At 34.9% G+C, this 14,521-nt stretch overlaps 2 protein-coding genes across 5 annotated transcripts; both read right to left on the bottom strand.

Moving 5' to 3' along the window:
- Positions 1-506: 506 nt before the first annotated feature.
- Positions 507-7,577, bottom strand: LOC122042325 (selenium-binding protein 1-like). Its single transcript, XM_042602370.1, has 7 exons — positions 7,342-7,577; positions 5,068-5,263; positions 3,973-4,200; positions 1,686-1,917; positions 1,502-1,609; positions 1,141-1,413; positions 507-958 (listed from the first exon to the last, which is right to left on the bottom strand). The coding sequence occupies exons 1-7, from the start codon at positions 7,484-7,486 to the stop codon at positions 674-676; spliced, it is 1,467 nt and encodes a 488-aa protein (XP_042458304.1). The 5' UTR covers positions 7,487-7,577; the 3' UTR covers positions 507-673.
- Positions 7,578-9,987: 2,410 nt separating this feature from the next.
- LOC122042324 (DNA replication complex GINS protein PSF3-like) lies at positions 9,988-13,947 on the bottom strand. Of its 4 annotated transcripts, none has more exons than XM_042602369.1 (7): positions 13,360-13,947; positions 13,146-13,233; positions 12,990-13,061; positions 12,806-12,906; positions 11,705-11,797; positions 10,513-10,652; positions 9,988-10,423 (listed from the first exon to the last, which is right to left on the bottom strand). In XM_042602369.1, exons 2-7 carry the CDS (start codon positions 13,188-13,190, stop codon positions 10,293-10,295), a joined length of 582 nt encoding a protein of 193 aa, XP_042458303.1. In that variant the 5' UTR covers positions 13,191-13,233; positions 13,360-13,947; the 3' UTR covers positions 9,988-10,292. The 4 variants fall into 4 exon arrangements, with proteins under 4 accessions (XP_042458303.1, XP_042458301.1, XP_042458300.1 ...); XM_042602367.1 differs by having other exon boundaries at positions 13,146-13,230; XM_042602366.1 differs by having other exon boundaries at positions 13,146-13,641; positions 13,720-13,947.
- Between the last annotated feature and the right edge of the window lie 574 nt (positions 13,948-14,521).

Raw genomic sequence — 14,521 nt, 5'->3', positions numbered from 1 at the left:
TACCCGATTCATCATTTTTGTAAATATTATGATTTTACTAACCAAGCATCTAGCACATTTACTTAGATAAATCCACTACTTTAACAACTCCCAAGTCAATTCCACACGTTTGGAGAGAACTTAATACTAAGTACATAGACAAAAAAAGTCAATCCCACTTGTTTAGAGTAGAGGGCAGATCCTCTAGACCGCAAAAAGCGGCCTATGGGATGGTCCCTTGACTTGGATTGGTTCAAAGGATGATTCTCATTCATAAAATAAATGGAGACCATTCATTCCCACTAATCCAGATCAAGGGATCATCCTCTGGATCGCTTTTTGCGGTCCAGAGGATCTGGACTGTTTAGAGTAATACAAGTACATAGACAAAAGACATATAATGAGGTGTGTTAGGTCGTGAGTTTCCAAGAGATTCGACCCCTAACTATTAGGCCAAAAATATTAGATATCCCTGTCTCCGTTACGTCCTGGGACATCAAGCATATTTAATCTAATTACAAATAATCTAAGTAACTTGGTCTGTCTATAGATGTTCCCTTATATGTAAATAATTATTGAAGTACATGAAAGTACCATACTTATCCAAATACAACAAGTACTACCAGATTACAACATTATTCTGCCAATCTTTGCCATTGAGACATCATAATTCAGCCATGCATCTTATACTTCCTCAGATCCAAATATCAGAGGTGCAATCGCCACCGGGATACCTCATCTCATGTGCCAGCGCAGGTCCCTCAGGTTCCAACCCAAAATCAACAAATAAGTTTGGGTTCACGGCCAGACCACCTTGCTCGGTATCCACATCGATCTGTAAGATGTGCGAACCCTTGTGCACCATATCTGGGCCGTAAAATTGGTGATCCCAGGCACTGAATAGAGAGTTGGTCGCATACAGTCGCTTCCCATCCAAGCTAAGCTGAATCATCTGTGGCCCTCCTCGGAGGCGATTACCCTAGGATAAGCAGTCAATTATTAGAGGAGATTGTCTGGTTACGGATGAAATTATTTGAAGATTTTTGGTAGTTAGTTTTAATCTTTATAGCACTTGAATGAATCTTTTTGAGACTTTATAAACATGAGATAACGACATTGTTATTGAATTAAAATGTGATGTTTAAGTTGAAACACACTGACCTGAACCTCAGGAACCTCAAATTGTGATTCTTTTCCATCCTCTCCGACATAAACTACATCACTACCCTTCTGGAGAAGTCCTCCAACCCATACTTGTCCAACCAACACAGGTTTTGATGGATCTTCAATGTTGTACTGTCTAACATCACCGTGTAACCAATTCACGAAATATAGATACCGGTCGTCAAGGGAGATAAGGAAGTCAGTTATCAGCCCTGGCATTTCAGGAAGAATCCAGTTCCGCACCTTAAGTGGAGTTACAGATATTGCAACCTAAGAGGGATCCCATATTTAGTTTAGATCTTCTAACCAGCTGAGAACATGCATGAAAGGAGGCTGAAGAATAAATGATGAAACAAACCTCATGATTCCAGGATCCATCTTCAGTCTTGAAAAATCTTATCATGTTGCTGGACAAAGCAGCACCAACAAAGCCAGTGGTTTTAGATGGGTCATGAAGAAACCTTGTCTGAAAAAAGAAAAGGTAGTTTCAGAAAGTGAATAGATTATGGCATATGCTCCTGAGAGACAAGATAGATAATGACTTCCAAGGGCAAGAGCCCTGTAGTCCCAAGGTCCAATGTCTGCTTTAGTTCACCATCTGGCCAGCTGTAAACATACAGGTGTCTTCCGTATAAACCATCTGAAACATGTTGTAGGTTGAACCCCTTCGAAAATGCTGCAGGAGCTCCCCATGATGAGCTAATCATGGTCTTATGCCGCGGTTGGTACCAGAAATCATAGCCAAACAAAGGGCTATTACCTGGTTTTTCCCACCTGCATAGACAGAAAATAGAGTTAGAGGAAAGGGAAGGATAGACGTCAAAAACAATCTAACAAAATTTAAATGGCTGTAACTCATTACCATGAACATTGGTTTGTTCAGGGATTATTATTTGTGAATAACAGAAATTTAACTGCATGTCGAAGAGTCTGAAATGCAGCAATTGTAAAAATGCATCATATGCATATAAAATGAACACAGTTGAAACAATAGAAACACACTTCAGTTAGATTCCGCACTAAACCCATTTTATTTTCAGATTTTCTGATATTAGAGCATGTTAATTTATAAATTGTATGTTAACATTAAACTACAAGGATAATAGGTGGTTAAATCTTGAAGCTGAAGCGCCTTGTACCACTTCAGATTAAAGGTATTGGTTGAACTTGCACCATTATCAGATATTAGATTGGAAGTCCTTTCTTCGCATGTGTGGCATGCCAGCTATTTTTCTGTGTTATTCTTGTCAAGTTTAATTCACTAGGGATTTTTGTTCATTTTGATAGGAGTGTGAGGATTCTCATGAAAGGCTGATATGACTTCATATGACCATTTTACCTTCTAACATTTTAAAGTGAATTTGAGTGCCTAATGTAAACACAATACCAAATTAAAACTTATATCTCCACATGTATTCTATTCTGATGTTCTCTAATTTTAGAATCAATTCATAGTTCAAGGCTTCAAGCCCCCATCCCACTAAAAGTTGACAATTTCAAAAGCTTGCAACATCAAGACTCGCCAATTGCATGCATTCCACCTCTTTTGTCATCAAATATTCTACTAAGCGAGCAGCAAAGGTGATCGATCACATCCAAGATCATGGAAGGCCGCTAGAAGCATGGTATCTATGATCTCCCTGCTCATGCCAACATCAATGATATCCTCAGTGCACTCACCACTGAGGACAGATGGGTAGTTAAAGCAAATGACACCACCTACCACTATGGTGCCACCCAAAATCCTGTGTCACTAATCTAATCTAGGCTGTCATAGCTCAGGAGCAAATAGGCACCAACAACTAAGGATTAGAGAAGTCGATGGAACCGAAAAACTAAAAACCTCTATGCAAACACTAAGCAATGGCCACTCATCTACTCTCCAACTCCCTCATTGTGAACAAGTCCTTACCAATGACTTTTTCCAAAAGACAATTCCGCACAGAAGATCTCCAAAGCTGCTCTCAAATGATCTCTTTGCCTCTATCTCACATTCTAGATGAAGCATCCCTGCATGAATATCTTTGTCTTCCTCACAACTGGGAGCACCAATGTCTATGAGAACTTTCACCTTTCTTCTAGAATGCCTGTAACCACAATGGTATCATCTCTGCACATAAAATCATCTCATTTCCACTTGTCCCACCTCTTGAGCCCTGTTTTTGACAACCTGAGGGTCTGATTCATGCTTCCTCTTGCTAACCATGCAAATAAAATTTGCTATTTATTTTCCTTCTAGGACCCTCAAGTGCTTTCCCTTTATTTTTGTTTTTTGCATGTTGATGTATCACTGCTTTCGGAAGAAACCCACTTTGGAGATTAGTTTCTAAAGTTCTCTCTCTTTATTTTAGTTTCATTTCATTCTCACTCTTTACCTGCCATTTGATACATGCAGTATTGAGATGGCAGTTTGGTACAACATAGGACATCTAGGTTTAGGATTTTACAAGTCTATATGCACCCATATAATGATTATTTCAGTGAGGAAATAAAATATTTTCCTACCCTGAATTCCAAAGGGACTAACGAGTTGATGATGGCAATGAGTATGTTTTGGAGAATAATGAATAATTTATCCATTTGATAAGATTTTAGTCAAAATCATCATTGTTCATACTAATATTATTGACATCTATGATACTGATACACTCAATTAATTAGCTGGAAGAACCAGATATCTTGTGCATATTTTTATTACTCTACTTTTAATAAGAACATCAGCATGTTTTAATGGTTGATGACAACTCAATTAGCTCTTGACATCATTGCAAGTTTTTGCAAATAAGCCTTACTGTAGAAGTTATATGCCAAGAGAAGAGGAGCACTGACCTCCCCTTTACATTGAAATCTGAATCAAGAAGCAGGAAGCCATTGCCTTTAGCATTTCCATCTTTATCTCCAAGACAAGAAATCATTATATCACCAGATGCAAGGCAATGGGAAGTATGAGGATACGCTAGCCCAGTTTTTTGTGCAATATCTGCAGGCTCAACAACCTTATGCAATGAGGGAGCTTTTGGATCTTTTACAGTGTCAATAACATATACGCGGCTTGATCTGAAAATATACCTAATTAGTTGGATGATAAAGAAGGACAAAAGAGATTACAATGTAATTGCTGTTTCAAATTTACTTTACAGGATATAATGACAACATTAACAACAAAGTCAGTGCTTTATATTATTTACCAAACTATGCAACGTAATTGCATTCAAAATCAACAATCTTTGGTTGACCATGATTCTGCATAGCAATTGCAGTGGGTTTGTACAATTCAGGTAAGGAAACAGGACAAAAAAATGTAATCCAGTATCAGTCCAAATTTTCAATTATGAGCCTTCAGGAACGACCATGCAATAGATGGATCAAACAAAGATATTAATAGATGGAAGTAACCATGAGTCTGTCCCCAAAATCAACCTCATGTTAAAAGTTAGTAAAGAACCTTAAGAAAAAAGCTCAAATATTATTCAAAATGTTTGACATTCATTAACATTTCAGGATACTGACTATTTTGTGATTGAATTAGGAGTTGGAAAAGCATAAGATACATTGACAATTTTAAGCCTGAATTATTATTCTTTTGACATTTTAAATATTTCAAGTACCAAAATTAACTTCATAAATAGTTTATTGAGCCATGCGCCTCACTATTAGAACTATTTAGGATTCTTTTGTAAACTGAACATAAGTATTATCACTCCTAATAGGAAGCGTGAATGAAGTAAACTCAACCTACTAAATTCCTAAATCCCAAGTATGATATGAAAACAACCCAGAAACCGATGTATGACAAAGAAGCTATGATATTATTGAAGTTGTATCGAACTAATCAAAACCAAATATCATATTAACATAACAGCTTGGATATATGATGTCTTCAAACAAGAAAAACTCAGTATAAGATTGTAAAAGATCTATTACAGCAATGAAGGCAGGATCAAGAAACGCCGAACAGCTGTTGAGTCCCCATGACAAGAGCTGCAAGAGTTCCAACCAGAATGATGCAGCTCATCACCAACATAGGGCATAGGAAGTCTATGGATTACTTTAGAATAGGTTGGTGAGCTGGGGTCCACATCAACCGTGGCCAAGTAGTCTGGCTTTTCTATCCCAGTTCCTGAAGTTAAAGGAAACGATTTTTGATGATACATCAAAGATAATTTAGTAATCAATCAACTATTTTTTTATTGTTACACTTTTGTTTCAAAAGATTTGCAGCTCCAAAACAGAGATGAGCACAATAATTTAAATAAAAAATAACCTACCAAACACCGATGAATAATAGGAAACTCTCTCTTTTCTCTGTGTTTAACTACTTTAAAGTAGATACTAGAACCTTAATTTTAATATTCATCCACAACAATTTCATCAATTCTTCACTAATTTTAGTAATACACAATTTTCTCTCAATCTTTGCAAACTTTAAATCCTCCTAGTACCTTCAGTTTGAGGGGAACATTCGCAAAATTATGCTCTTTTAAAGCACAAGTTAAGCAAATTTCAACATTAAGTCTCATGATTGTTATCACTCCATCTTATTGTTCTCTTATATGGTAACCTATTCTTTCTATTTTAGGAACTTTTTCTATATTGTCTAACAAATTTTGTATGGATAAATATCTATCTCCAGCTTAAGGAGGACTAGAATATAGTTCTCACACAAAGTACAAAGTCATTATGTAAGAACGTTGGAAATTATAATATGAATGTTATGTTCTCTTTCTAATTGGATATAACCCTATTACATTCATTGTTTTCAAATACAAGAATCACAATATAAACTTCACTCCTGTCATGAAGATATAAAACAACTCGTCAAGAAATATCTGTATTAGCTCATTTTTGCATTTTCAACTTTCCCCACAATTAGTTCATTCACTATTTTCATAAAAAAGTGACGCTCCATTAGAAGGAAATTACCTAGTAATGTCAGTAGCATTCCTATAATTATCAGCAAATTTAGCATTTGTACAAAAACAAATCTTAAATAAATCTAGCTAAGGGTGGGTGTCCTCATATAACTTGAATCTGAAAACACTAATGTTATATAAGACCCTTTCATCAAATTCATGTAGGATGACTTTAGGAATCCTTTATTCAAATTTACATATGATAAATTTTGGAAATTATTGCTGTCATTATTGACAATTTCAAAGATGCAACACAAGTAGACATCTCTACTCGGCATGTAACAGAATGAACCAGAGGAGAGGGATAGCTGCATATAGTTTGACACAAATCTAGAACCCGTGGGGCAAATTTTAGCTACTTTGGCTAACAAAAGTTGATATCAAAATATTTAGCTGGCAAAAGCTTGCAGGGATATTTATTAATTGATTTAGATAATAAAAGGGGAACACTATAACTGCATGAGAGCATAGTATACCGAGAAATGGGCCCCACCGATTGCCCTTAAGTTAATAAACTAAGCATGCCACAGTGCCTGACATCCCAGTATGTCCATCATTTACTATCGTAAAATAATGAAAAAAAAGTTTCTTCTAGGTGTAGAGGATTCTTGATCGTTCAATAATTTATAAATAGGGGAAGGCAAACTTGATAAAAGGATCAGGTTTCTAGCAGTGATCAACAGTTTTATTAAAATATTTTTTCTTACAAGATCTCTAAAAGGACCAGGTTTCTAGCAATGATCAACAGTTTTATTAAAATATTTTTCTTACAAGAACTCTATATAGGTTAGGACTCCTCATGAAGATCAAAAAGTGGATTCGACAATTATCAAAAAAGAGGGATTCAACAGGAAGCCAAAATTTCTGCTCAGAAAACTGGCAAAGTTGATGACTGAAACTCGGAACAATCAGACCGATCAAATTCCAACCGCAGTTGATGGGAAATTTAGCAGAGAAGACTTTTCCACCAAAAGAAACCTTATCTTCTATGAGAAGATGGTTTATTGACATAAAACTAGCCGATTAAAAGGAACAGCAATTATCCAGATCCTTGCAAAGGCTTCAGAGCACCTTGCGTAGAAGGATATCACAATGAATTCCCTAGAAATGGAGTATATCAACTTCGCTTTCTTCCATATCGTAACACCAGCACTAAATCATAACGAACAAACATATTAAAATGATCCTGACATGCATATACTGCACTAGATTGGAATCGAACCCACATGGCACCGAATCAGGCATAAATTCCAGACAGAATAAAACTAAAAGAGCAATTTCTCACCATTGTAGATGCAAGTGACATAGATCAAAGCCTCCCGCGGTCCCGCCATTGCGTCGAGCGGCGACGCATAGCCCGGTCCCGTGAGGACGCCGCAGCACGATGCCTTGGCGACGGCCACCTGCTCCACCTCCACTGCGCCAGCCATTCGCCCAGTGTTCTCAGATCGCCACACCCTGACGAATGCTCCGAGGAAATCCAAGATCGCGACCTTCGAGACTCCGCTGCTGAAGTCACAGGGAAATAAATATCACCCCTCGTTACAATCATACGCCGCCGCGACTACGAATGCGGATACGAATACGGGCGAATTAGTGGAGCGCATGAAATCGTCCAGGTACGATGAATCACCGCATAAGTGTACCACTTTAATTACTTTCCTTTTTATGGTTTTATAGGATAGATGGACCCACGCGAATAGCGAATGGTAGGTAAGGTAGTCGTTCAAGCCTTGTATGTGAATGCGTTTTTGATAGCACTTATATTATTAATTTTGAGATGATTTTTTTAAAAAAATTTATTAACCTTTTTAAACTATAAATCTCGTTTCAGTTTTTTTTTCCTTCAAAATTTTCATTTCACAGATCTATTTAAAAATCTCTATGACCTTGGATATTCTATTTATATCCTTTCATTTATTTCCTAAAATAAATATAGTTATTTATTTTATTAGCGAAGATGTTGGATGAAAGAGTTAGAAAAATAAAAAATAATGCTTTTTTTTTTGGTTTCGTTGATAATTATCTTTGTTCCAAGAAAAGGAAAAAAAAAAATTAAATTCAGTGTATTAAGTTGTTTGGCCAAACTTTTGATCTAGTTTTTTGTTAAACTAAAATAAACATATTTACATGTAAAATTAAATAAGCATTAATATTTTAAAAAAATATTTTAATTTATTAATTTTATAAAATAATATGTTTAAAGATAAAAAAAATAGTAAAATTTTCTTGTCATTCTCACCTTTTAGAAAAGTGGAGTGTACGTTGTCAAGTTTGTGTGATTGAGCCCGATTAAATTATTTTAATGTGATAGACAAAATTTTAAATTAAATTTTCTTTTGTGATTTTGCTGTATTTGTTAAATTTGCAAGAATAAAAATTTGACAACTATAAGAGTTGTGATGATTCAATAAATAATAGATTGAAAAGGTCCAATTAGATAAAGATTTATCAAACATTTAACATATAAAAAATAAAAAGTATTGATAGATGAAAAAATCTAATTCAAAAAGTCTTAGTAAATAGAGGAGTCCAATGAAATCAAAATTTATTAGATGTTTGACAGATCGATCAAATATTGGGCAAGTGGGGTAGAAGTCCAAAAGATATGCTCGAAAAGTTAAGATCGACCAAAAACATAATTATTATGGGAATTTTAAACAAATGAATGAAGACTAAAAAATGAGGCCTTTAAGCAAATGGATAAAGACTTGAAAGCAAAATCTTTGCACAAATAAATCAAGAATTGAAGGTCAAGCTTTAAAAAAAGAAGACAAGATCTTAGCCAAATGATTTATGAGACACTATAAAGGCACATATTTATATTTATAGATCTACGTAACGTAAGCACATAATCAAATAAAGAAATGTTCTATATAATATTCAACGAACGAGCACAATTTTGATTTAACTCAAGATCCTCGAGCAAACTCAGTGTCCACTAAAAGTTCCTTTTAATTATCATTAAAATGTGGTTCCACTTTGAGCTATTTGTCACGTTTACTCCTCACCCCCATGGTGCCCCACTCGTCCACCTAAAAACAAACTCAGACCTCCACTCTAGAGATAAGGATGAAAATTTCCAATTTGACGAGGCTGGACACTTGGATTGGATTGGACCATTTACTTTTCACGTTTTCCCATGGACCATTCTTGTGTCTATCCGATCCGCTGTCCAGAGAGAGAGAGATAAAAACAAAGACGAAATGTGCAGCCAAATAATGGCAAAGCAAACGGCCAGGCATCGCGGATGGGTCATGATCCATGGAATAATTAAATTTAATGGCGTCAAGAACTTCCGACAAATATATATATATATTAAAACGATGTTCTACTTTACTATTGTATAATTACATAATTAATTTTGAATATTATAAAATATTATTTAGCATTATTATATCTCATCAAAACCTCTTATGTAAATCTTAAATCAATGGGGGTGCATGGTAATAATTATGATTTGATAACCATTAAGATTTCACAATTATTTTATATATATATATATATATCCAACTCTCTAAATCTAATAATCAATCCAACTCCACATAAATTTTCTATCAATCATAAAAAATAAATTATGACATGTAAACAACTTATAGCTCCACAATGAATATTCTAAAATTATTTATACAATGCATACTTAATATATTCAATATTGATAGAAATTTATAGCTATAAAACTGTAATTATTACAATAAGCATAACTACAATTTCCATAATTATTATAATACGGTCGACCCATTAAAAAATTAGATAATAAATTTAGACAACAGATAACAATACTGAATAACACCGAAAGATAATTAGATAATTATACACGGCTAAATAACAGGGTAGAGCACCCTTTTAATAAAAAAAATTAGATCGAGATGCACTTAGAGGATTTGTAAAAAAACAGAGATACCTTTTGTATATTTTGTCAAAAGTCCAATTAAACCACAAAATGCTTCCTGTCAGTCTAAGCTCGCTGGAAGGGCATACCGATATATAAGAAATTAATTGTCTACAAATTCCATCCACTTGTACTTTAATTTTTTACAATCTTAAATTCTTCGTTACTGTTGAAACAACTCCGGATTTCAGACGAATTTAAATGGTTAAACTCTACTTGAAACTGAAAAGCATCATAAACAAATTGTACTTACTGCTCCGAACTTTTAACATCCTTGATCTACAATTTCCTCCAAATCTTCAACATTTGAGGTGGCTACAAATCATTTAATGAGATCCATATCATCATGGCGAGGATGGAAATGTTGGAATAGTCGTCTTCCTTTTCCTCCCTAGGACGGGTGCCTTCTCCAATCTGGAGCCACCCGCCCGCCATTTCTTGAAGGCCATCATGGAAGAGCGGGAAGCCTCAAACACTTGGAGAGGAAAAACAAGAGTCAATGCTAATGAGGAGCAAAAATGAAATGGAAAATCTATATCAGCAAGTTAAGATAGTAGCTCTCACATTGTATCTCTTCTTTCGAGAGACGTGGCAGGAATTTTGGAGCAGTTAAAACTGAAGCACTGTGTGACTTGCTCAGCATCTCCAGGTACCTACTAGTGAATGTTTCATATAGAAATGATCCAATCGTCTTATCACTAACCCTGCAATAAACATAGACCGTTTGACTGGATCTGGAGCATCTGTCACTATGAATTCCACTTACTAAACTTACTAACAGAGATTGTTATAATATCCTTGACAATATAAAGTTTAGAGATACTAAAAGCGTGCAAAAAGATTATTCTAATACTTTAGGACAGGTATTGCAAGATAAAGGATGGTGAACTACTTTACTTTGCCGCCATATTAAACATGGCTACAAATTTTCAATGGTCTCTATCAAATCATCCTGGACTTGGAAGGTTTTTCTCAGTTCCATCCAAATGTCAGTCTGACCTCCAAAACAACAGCAGTATTTGTTTTGTTTTTTTTTTTTTGGCTTATCAACAAGATTGACACTCAAACAAAAACGTCTATACAACTTTTGTTTCCTCTGTTCTGTTTTAATTGGCTCACGTTGTAATGTTTAAAACAAACTACTGAAACTTAAAAAATATATACATACCAAAATGTTTCTGCTAAACTGAAAAGTCAACCGAGATGATAAAATTTTTAATATATTTGACAATTCAATGATTAATAGTTCAGAGTATATGTTTGTCCTCAGTTTTTCCATACTCCAGAATTAGCCTACACAGGTTAAAAGTATAAACTTTTCATGGAAGTCAACAAAAATCTTCCAAGTTAGTTCCAAATTCCCAAGCTCTGTCCTACCTAAAGTAGACAAATTGATGGCAAATAATCAGTGTCTTCTGCACAATGATTTCTGGACCTATACACCAACATTGTTATTTGGCAAGATCATCTCTTTATGAGGAAGCCAAAATCAAGAAACAAAATTATGAAACGTATCACACATGCTAAAAAAAAAATCCCCATATTGAAGCTTTTTTGTGTAAACCGTGAATATTCATTTCTTCATGTATTCTATAATGTAACTGCAAAAAATGCTCAGGAAAAAGGACTTGGTAAAACTTAAACAAATTTATCATGTAAAAAATGGAAAAGGAGAACTTTCAAAACCTTATTCCCCTAGTAATAATGATAGCAATACAAACATTAAGGACGAGTAGGAAATTCTAACAGAACTCACAGTGGAACAATCTTGCAACCCAACTCATAAAAGTAAGGGCAATGAACCTTTAAGTTAACACATGCAGCATCAGCCTTGATTTCATTCCTAGTCCTGTTTCAGCACATGGAAAAGATAATTGCAACAATGGAATGAATACAGATTAAACCGTCATTATATTAGATAGTAGCACAATTTCATAAATCCACATGAGCAAAGAAAAACTATTCAGCATTTGATCAAGCAAAAAACTTCGTAAAGAGTCTTGTATCCATTAACATTATTCATAAAAGCCCAAAATTAAGAAATGATTAGTACATACATCTATATATTAAAGTTGTCTTATAGAACATAAATTCATGATAATTATCTTGCTGAAAAACATCCATAATTCAGCGGCAAGAGTTTTAGAAGTCAGACTTGTCCGGGGATAAATTTGGACTATCCATTGTCAAGAGATTTCAATTTTAGATTTGTAACACATATTGAACAATATAACAAATTTGCACAATCAAATTTGATAAAATACATAATTAAATAAATTAAGAAGGAACTCAAAGCGAGAGTGAAACTCTACTCCCAAAGTGAAGATTGAACCTTTGTGTGGCTTTTACCTACAAACACAACTAGTGCTGCTCCCCTACTGCTTGCATGGCAGTGAGGATAGATGTCTGAGTCTCTTCAATAAACAAGCAGCAAAAGTGCAACATATAAATTTGCAACTCATAATGAGAAAGAAAATAAAATAGGAAAGTAGAGGCTTTCCACTACTATTGATTAAGATTTTTAAATTTTATTTATAGATCCATGACACCAATAAAGAGAATTCTCTTGGGTGAATGCTGCAAGAGAATGGTTGAATCATAACTTGAGAATGGAATCATAACTTATTTCCTTTGATCCAAGATTGGTTTTCTTTAATTTAAAAGTTATTTCAGTAACAAAACAAAGTCAGACTTTTGAAAATTTGGCTTAAAAAAAGGTAAATCAATTTGGGAATTTTAAAAGTTCTCATGATTAAAATCTCCAACAAAACTATTAGAAAATCCTGAACTTCATATCAGCTAAGTCAGTAAGTATCTACTTTAGGCAAACATTATTCAAAAGATTAAAAAAACTTACTTTTGGCTGAAGCAGGCTGGAAGATAGATTGATACTGCTTGCCTCAATTGCAATTCATGAGCAAGCCAAAAAGGAAGTTCTACTTTAGCGCCCTTCTCTACCTAGATAATAAACAGAGAGACACATTTCAGGCATAGAATAAAAAAAATGACCTGCCTTGATCACGGTGAAATAAATGTCATACACTGTTATTTTCTGAACCTGGATCTAGCAAACCAACACCATTAGCTCCAACTTGAAAAATAACTTGAATATGCTGTAAAACCGACATTTCAATACCAAATATTAGCATAGATGACCTTGTGTGTCATGATGAAATCAAGCAATGATAACCGCTAACCTGATCCTCCATGATGATATCGTCCATGTCATAATAATCAGGCATCTTCTATGCTGAGTCTAAGAAACAAAGTTATTGCCTTACTCTGCTACAAACATTGATGAATTGTCAAGCTTATTCCCTAATTAACAAAAAAATGAACTACACTTTCTATGATCCTAACAAATATGTGTGTGTGTGTGGATCATAGATAATCTGAAGGGGCTGCGTCTACCTGTTCATCAAAAGCTGCACGTACGACTACACCTGATCTAAAGAAGAGAGAAGAATCTACGAATTTTTAATTGACAGAACAGCTGCAATTCGACCATACAACACTGATTATGCCGTTAGGGAAGGAGAACAGAACCTCCTTGCTGCCTTCAATGACCCTCGCTCACATAAATCTGCCGGAGAAGAACAGAAACTAAACAATGGGACGCAAGATAAAAAGCAGAATAGGGCTAGGGTAGTTGCTTGCTCTCGAGAAATGGAACAGGGGGAGGAGGAGGAGGTGCTGTCGGAGATGAGTAAATAAGTTAAGATTCCACTAAGGAGGAAGAAGGAAGGAAAGACAAGGTGGTGCTGCGGTTACAGTATTTCCGGAAGAGGGATGCAGGCGATGGCGGCGACAGGCTGGTGCCGGCGATACCACGGGATGAAGGCTGCGCAGTCAGCACGCTGAGGACGAACGGATGGCCCGCGGGTTGCACTTGGTTCGGTGGGATACAACCGAGAGGCGAGCTGCGAGCGGCGGCGACGGATGCGACCTGCGGGAGGGAAAGGGGGAAGAGAGATCGCGCGGGAGAAAACAAAATGCGAATTGCGAAAGCTAGGGATTTAGGTTCTCCATTGAAATCCTTTTTCCTAATTGATCGAACCGGAGCAATTCGCATTGGGTCGAATGGTTCAGCCAAAATTCAACTAGATTGACTCCGGTTTGAGCCACATTAAATCTTTCATTTTTTAATAATCTTTTATTTATATTAAACTTTCTTTTAATTTCTACTTTAACACTTTGTATAAAATTTTCCATATAATTTATTATTATATAAGTTAACTCTTAGTGTATTTTATAAAATTCAATGTATTTGGCACTTTTTTTGCCTCAAAATTTCTCTAATGTGCATTTTAAGTTAATTGTTTTTATTAATTTTTGTTAAGGTAATTCTAGATTATTTTTTTTGAAAAATATTTACTATTTTGAAAAAAAAACTTGTATATTATTTCTAAAAGATCTTTATTCTAAAACGTAAATAGTAAATTTAACCCATTAAATTAACTCTTAAATCAATACCATATATATATTTAAAATAATTAATAGTGACTTTTGAGTTAAATATATTTTAGATTGTAATTAAATATATACACACACAAGTGTGACATATAAATATTGC

This window comes from Zingiber officinale, chromosome 2A (genome assembly GCF_018446385.1).
Source record: "Zingiber officinale cultivar Zhangliang chromosome 2A, Zo_v1.1, whole genome shotgun sequence".
In the NCBI taxonomy this organism is placed as follows: domain Eukaryota; kingdom Viridiplantae; phylum Streptophyta; class Magnoliopsida; order Zingiberales; family Zingiberaceae; genus Zingiber; species Zingiber officinale.
The sequence above is the reverse complement of the archived record's forward strand: the minus strand, read 5'-3'. Positions and strand labels throughout refer to the sequence as shown.

Coding starts and splice junctions, on each gene's coding strand:
- LOC122042325 (XM_042602370.1), bottom strand. CDS start 7,486: ATGGCTGGCGCAGTGGAGGTGGAGCAGGTGGCCGTCGCCAAGGCATCG. Junction 5,264..7,341: donor TGTCACTTGCATCTACAATG/GTGAGAAATTGC, acceptor CTTTAACTTCAG/GAACTGGGATAGAAAAGCCA. Junction 1,918..3,972: donor GATTTCAATGTAAAGGGGAG/GTCAGTGCTCCT, acceptor CTGTCTATGCAG/GTGGGAAAAACCAGGTAATA.
- LOC122042324 (XM_042602369.1), bottom strand. CDS start 13,190: ATGCCTGATTATTATGACATGGACGATATCATCATGGAGGATCAG. Junction 10,653..11,704: donor GGTTGCAAGATTGTTCCACT/GTGAGTTCTGTT, acceptor TGTTTATTGCAG/GGTTAGTGATAAGACGATTG. Junction 10,424..10,512: donor CTCGAAAGAAGAGATACAAT/GTGAGAGCTACT, acceptor TTCCTCTCCAAG/TGTTTGAGGCTTCCCGCTCT.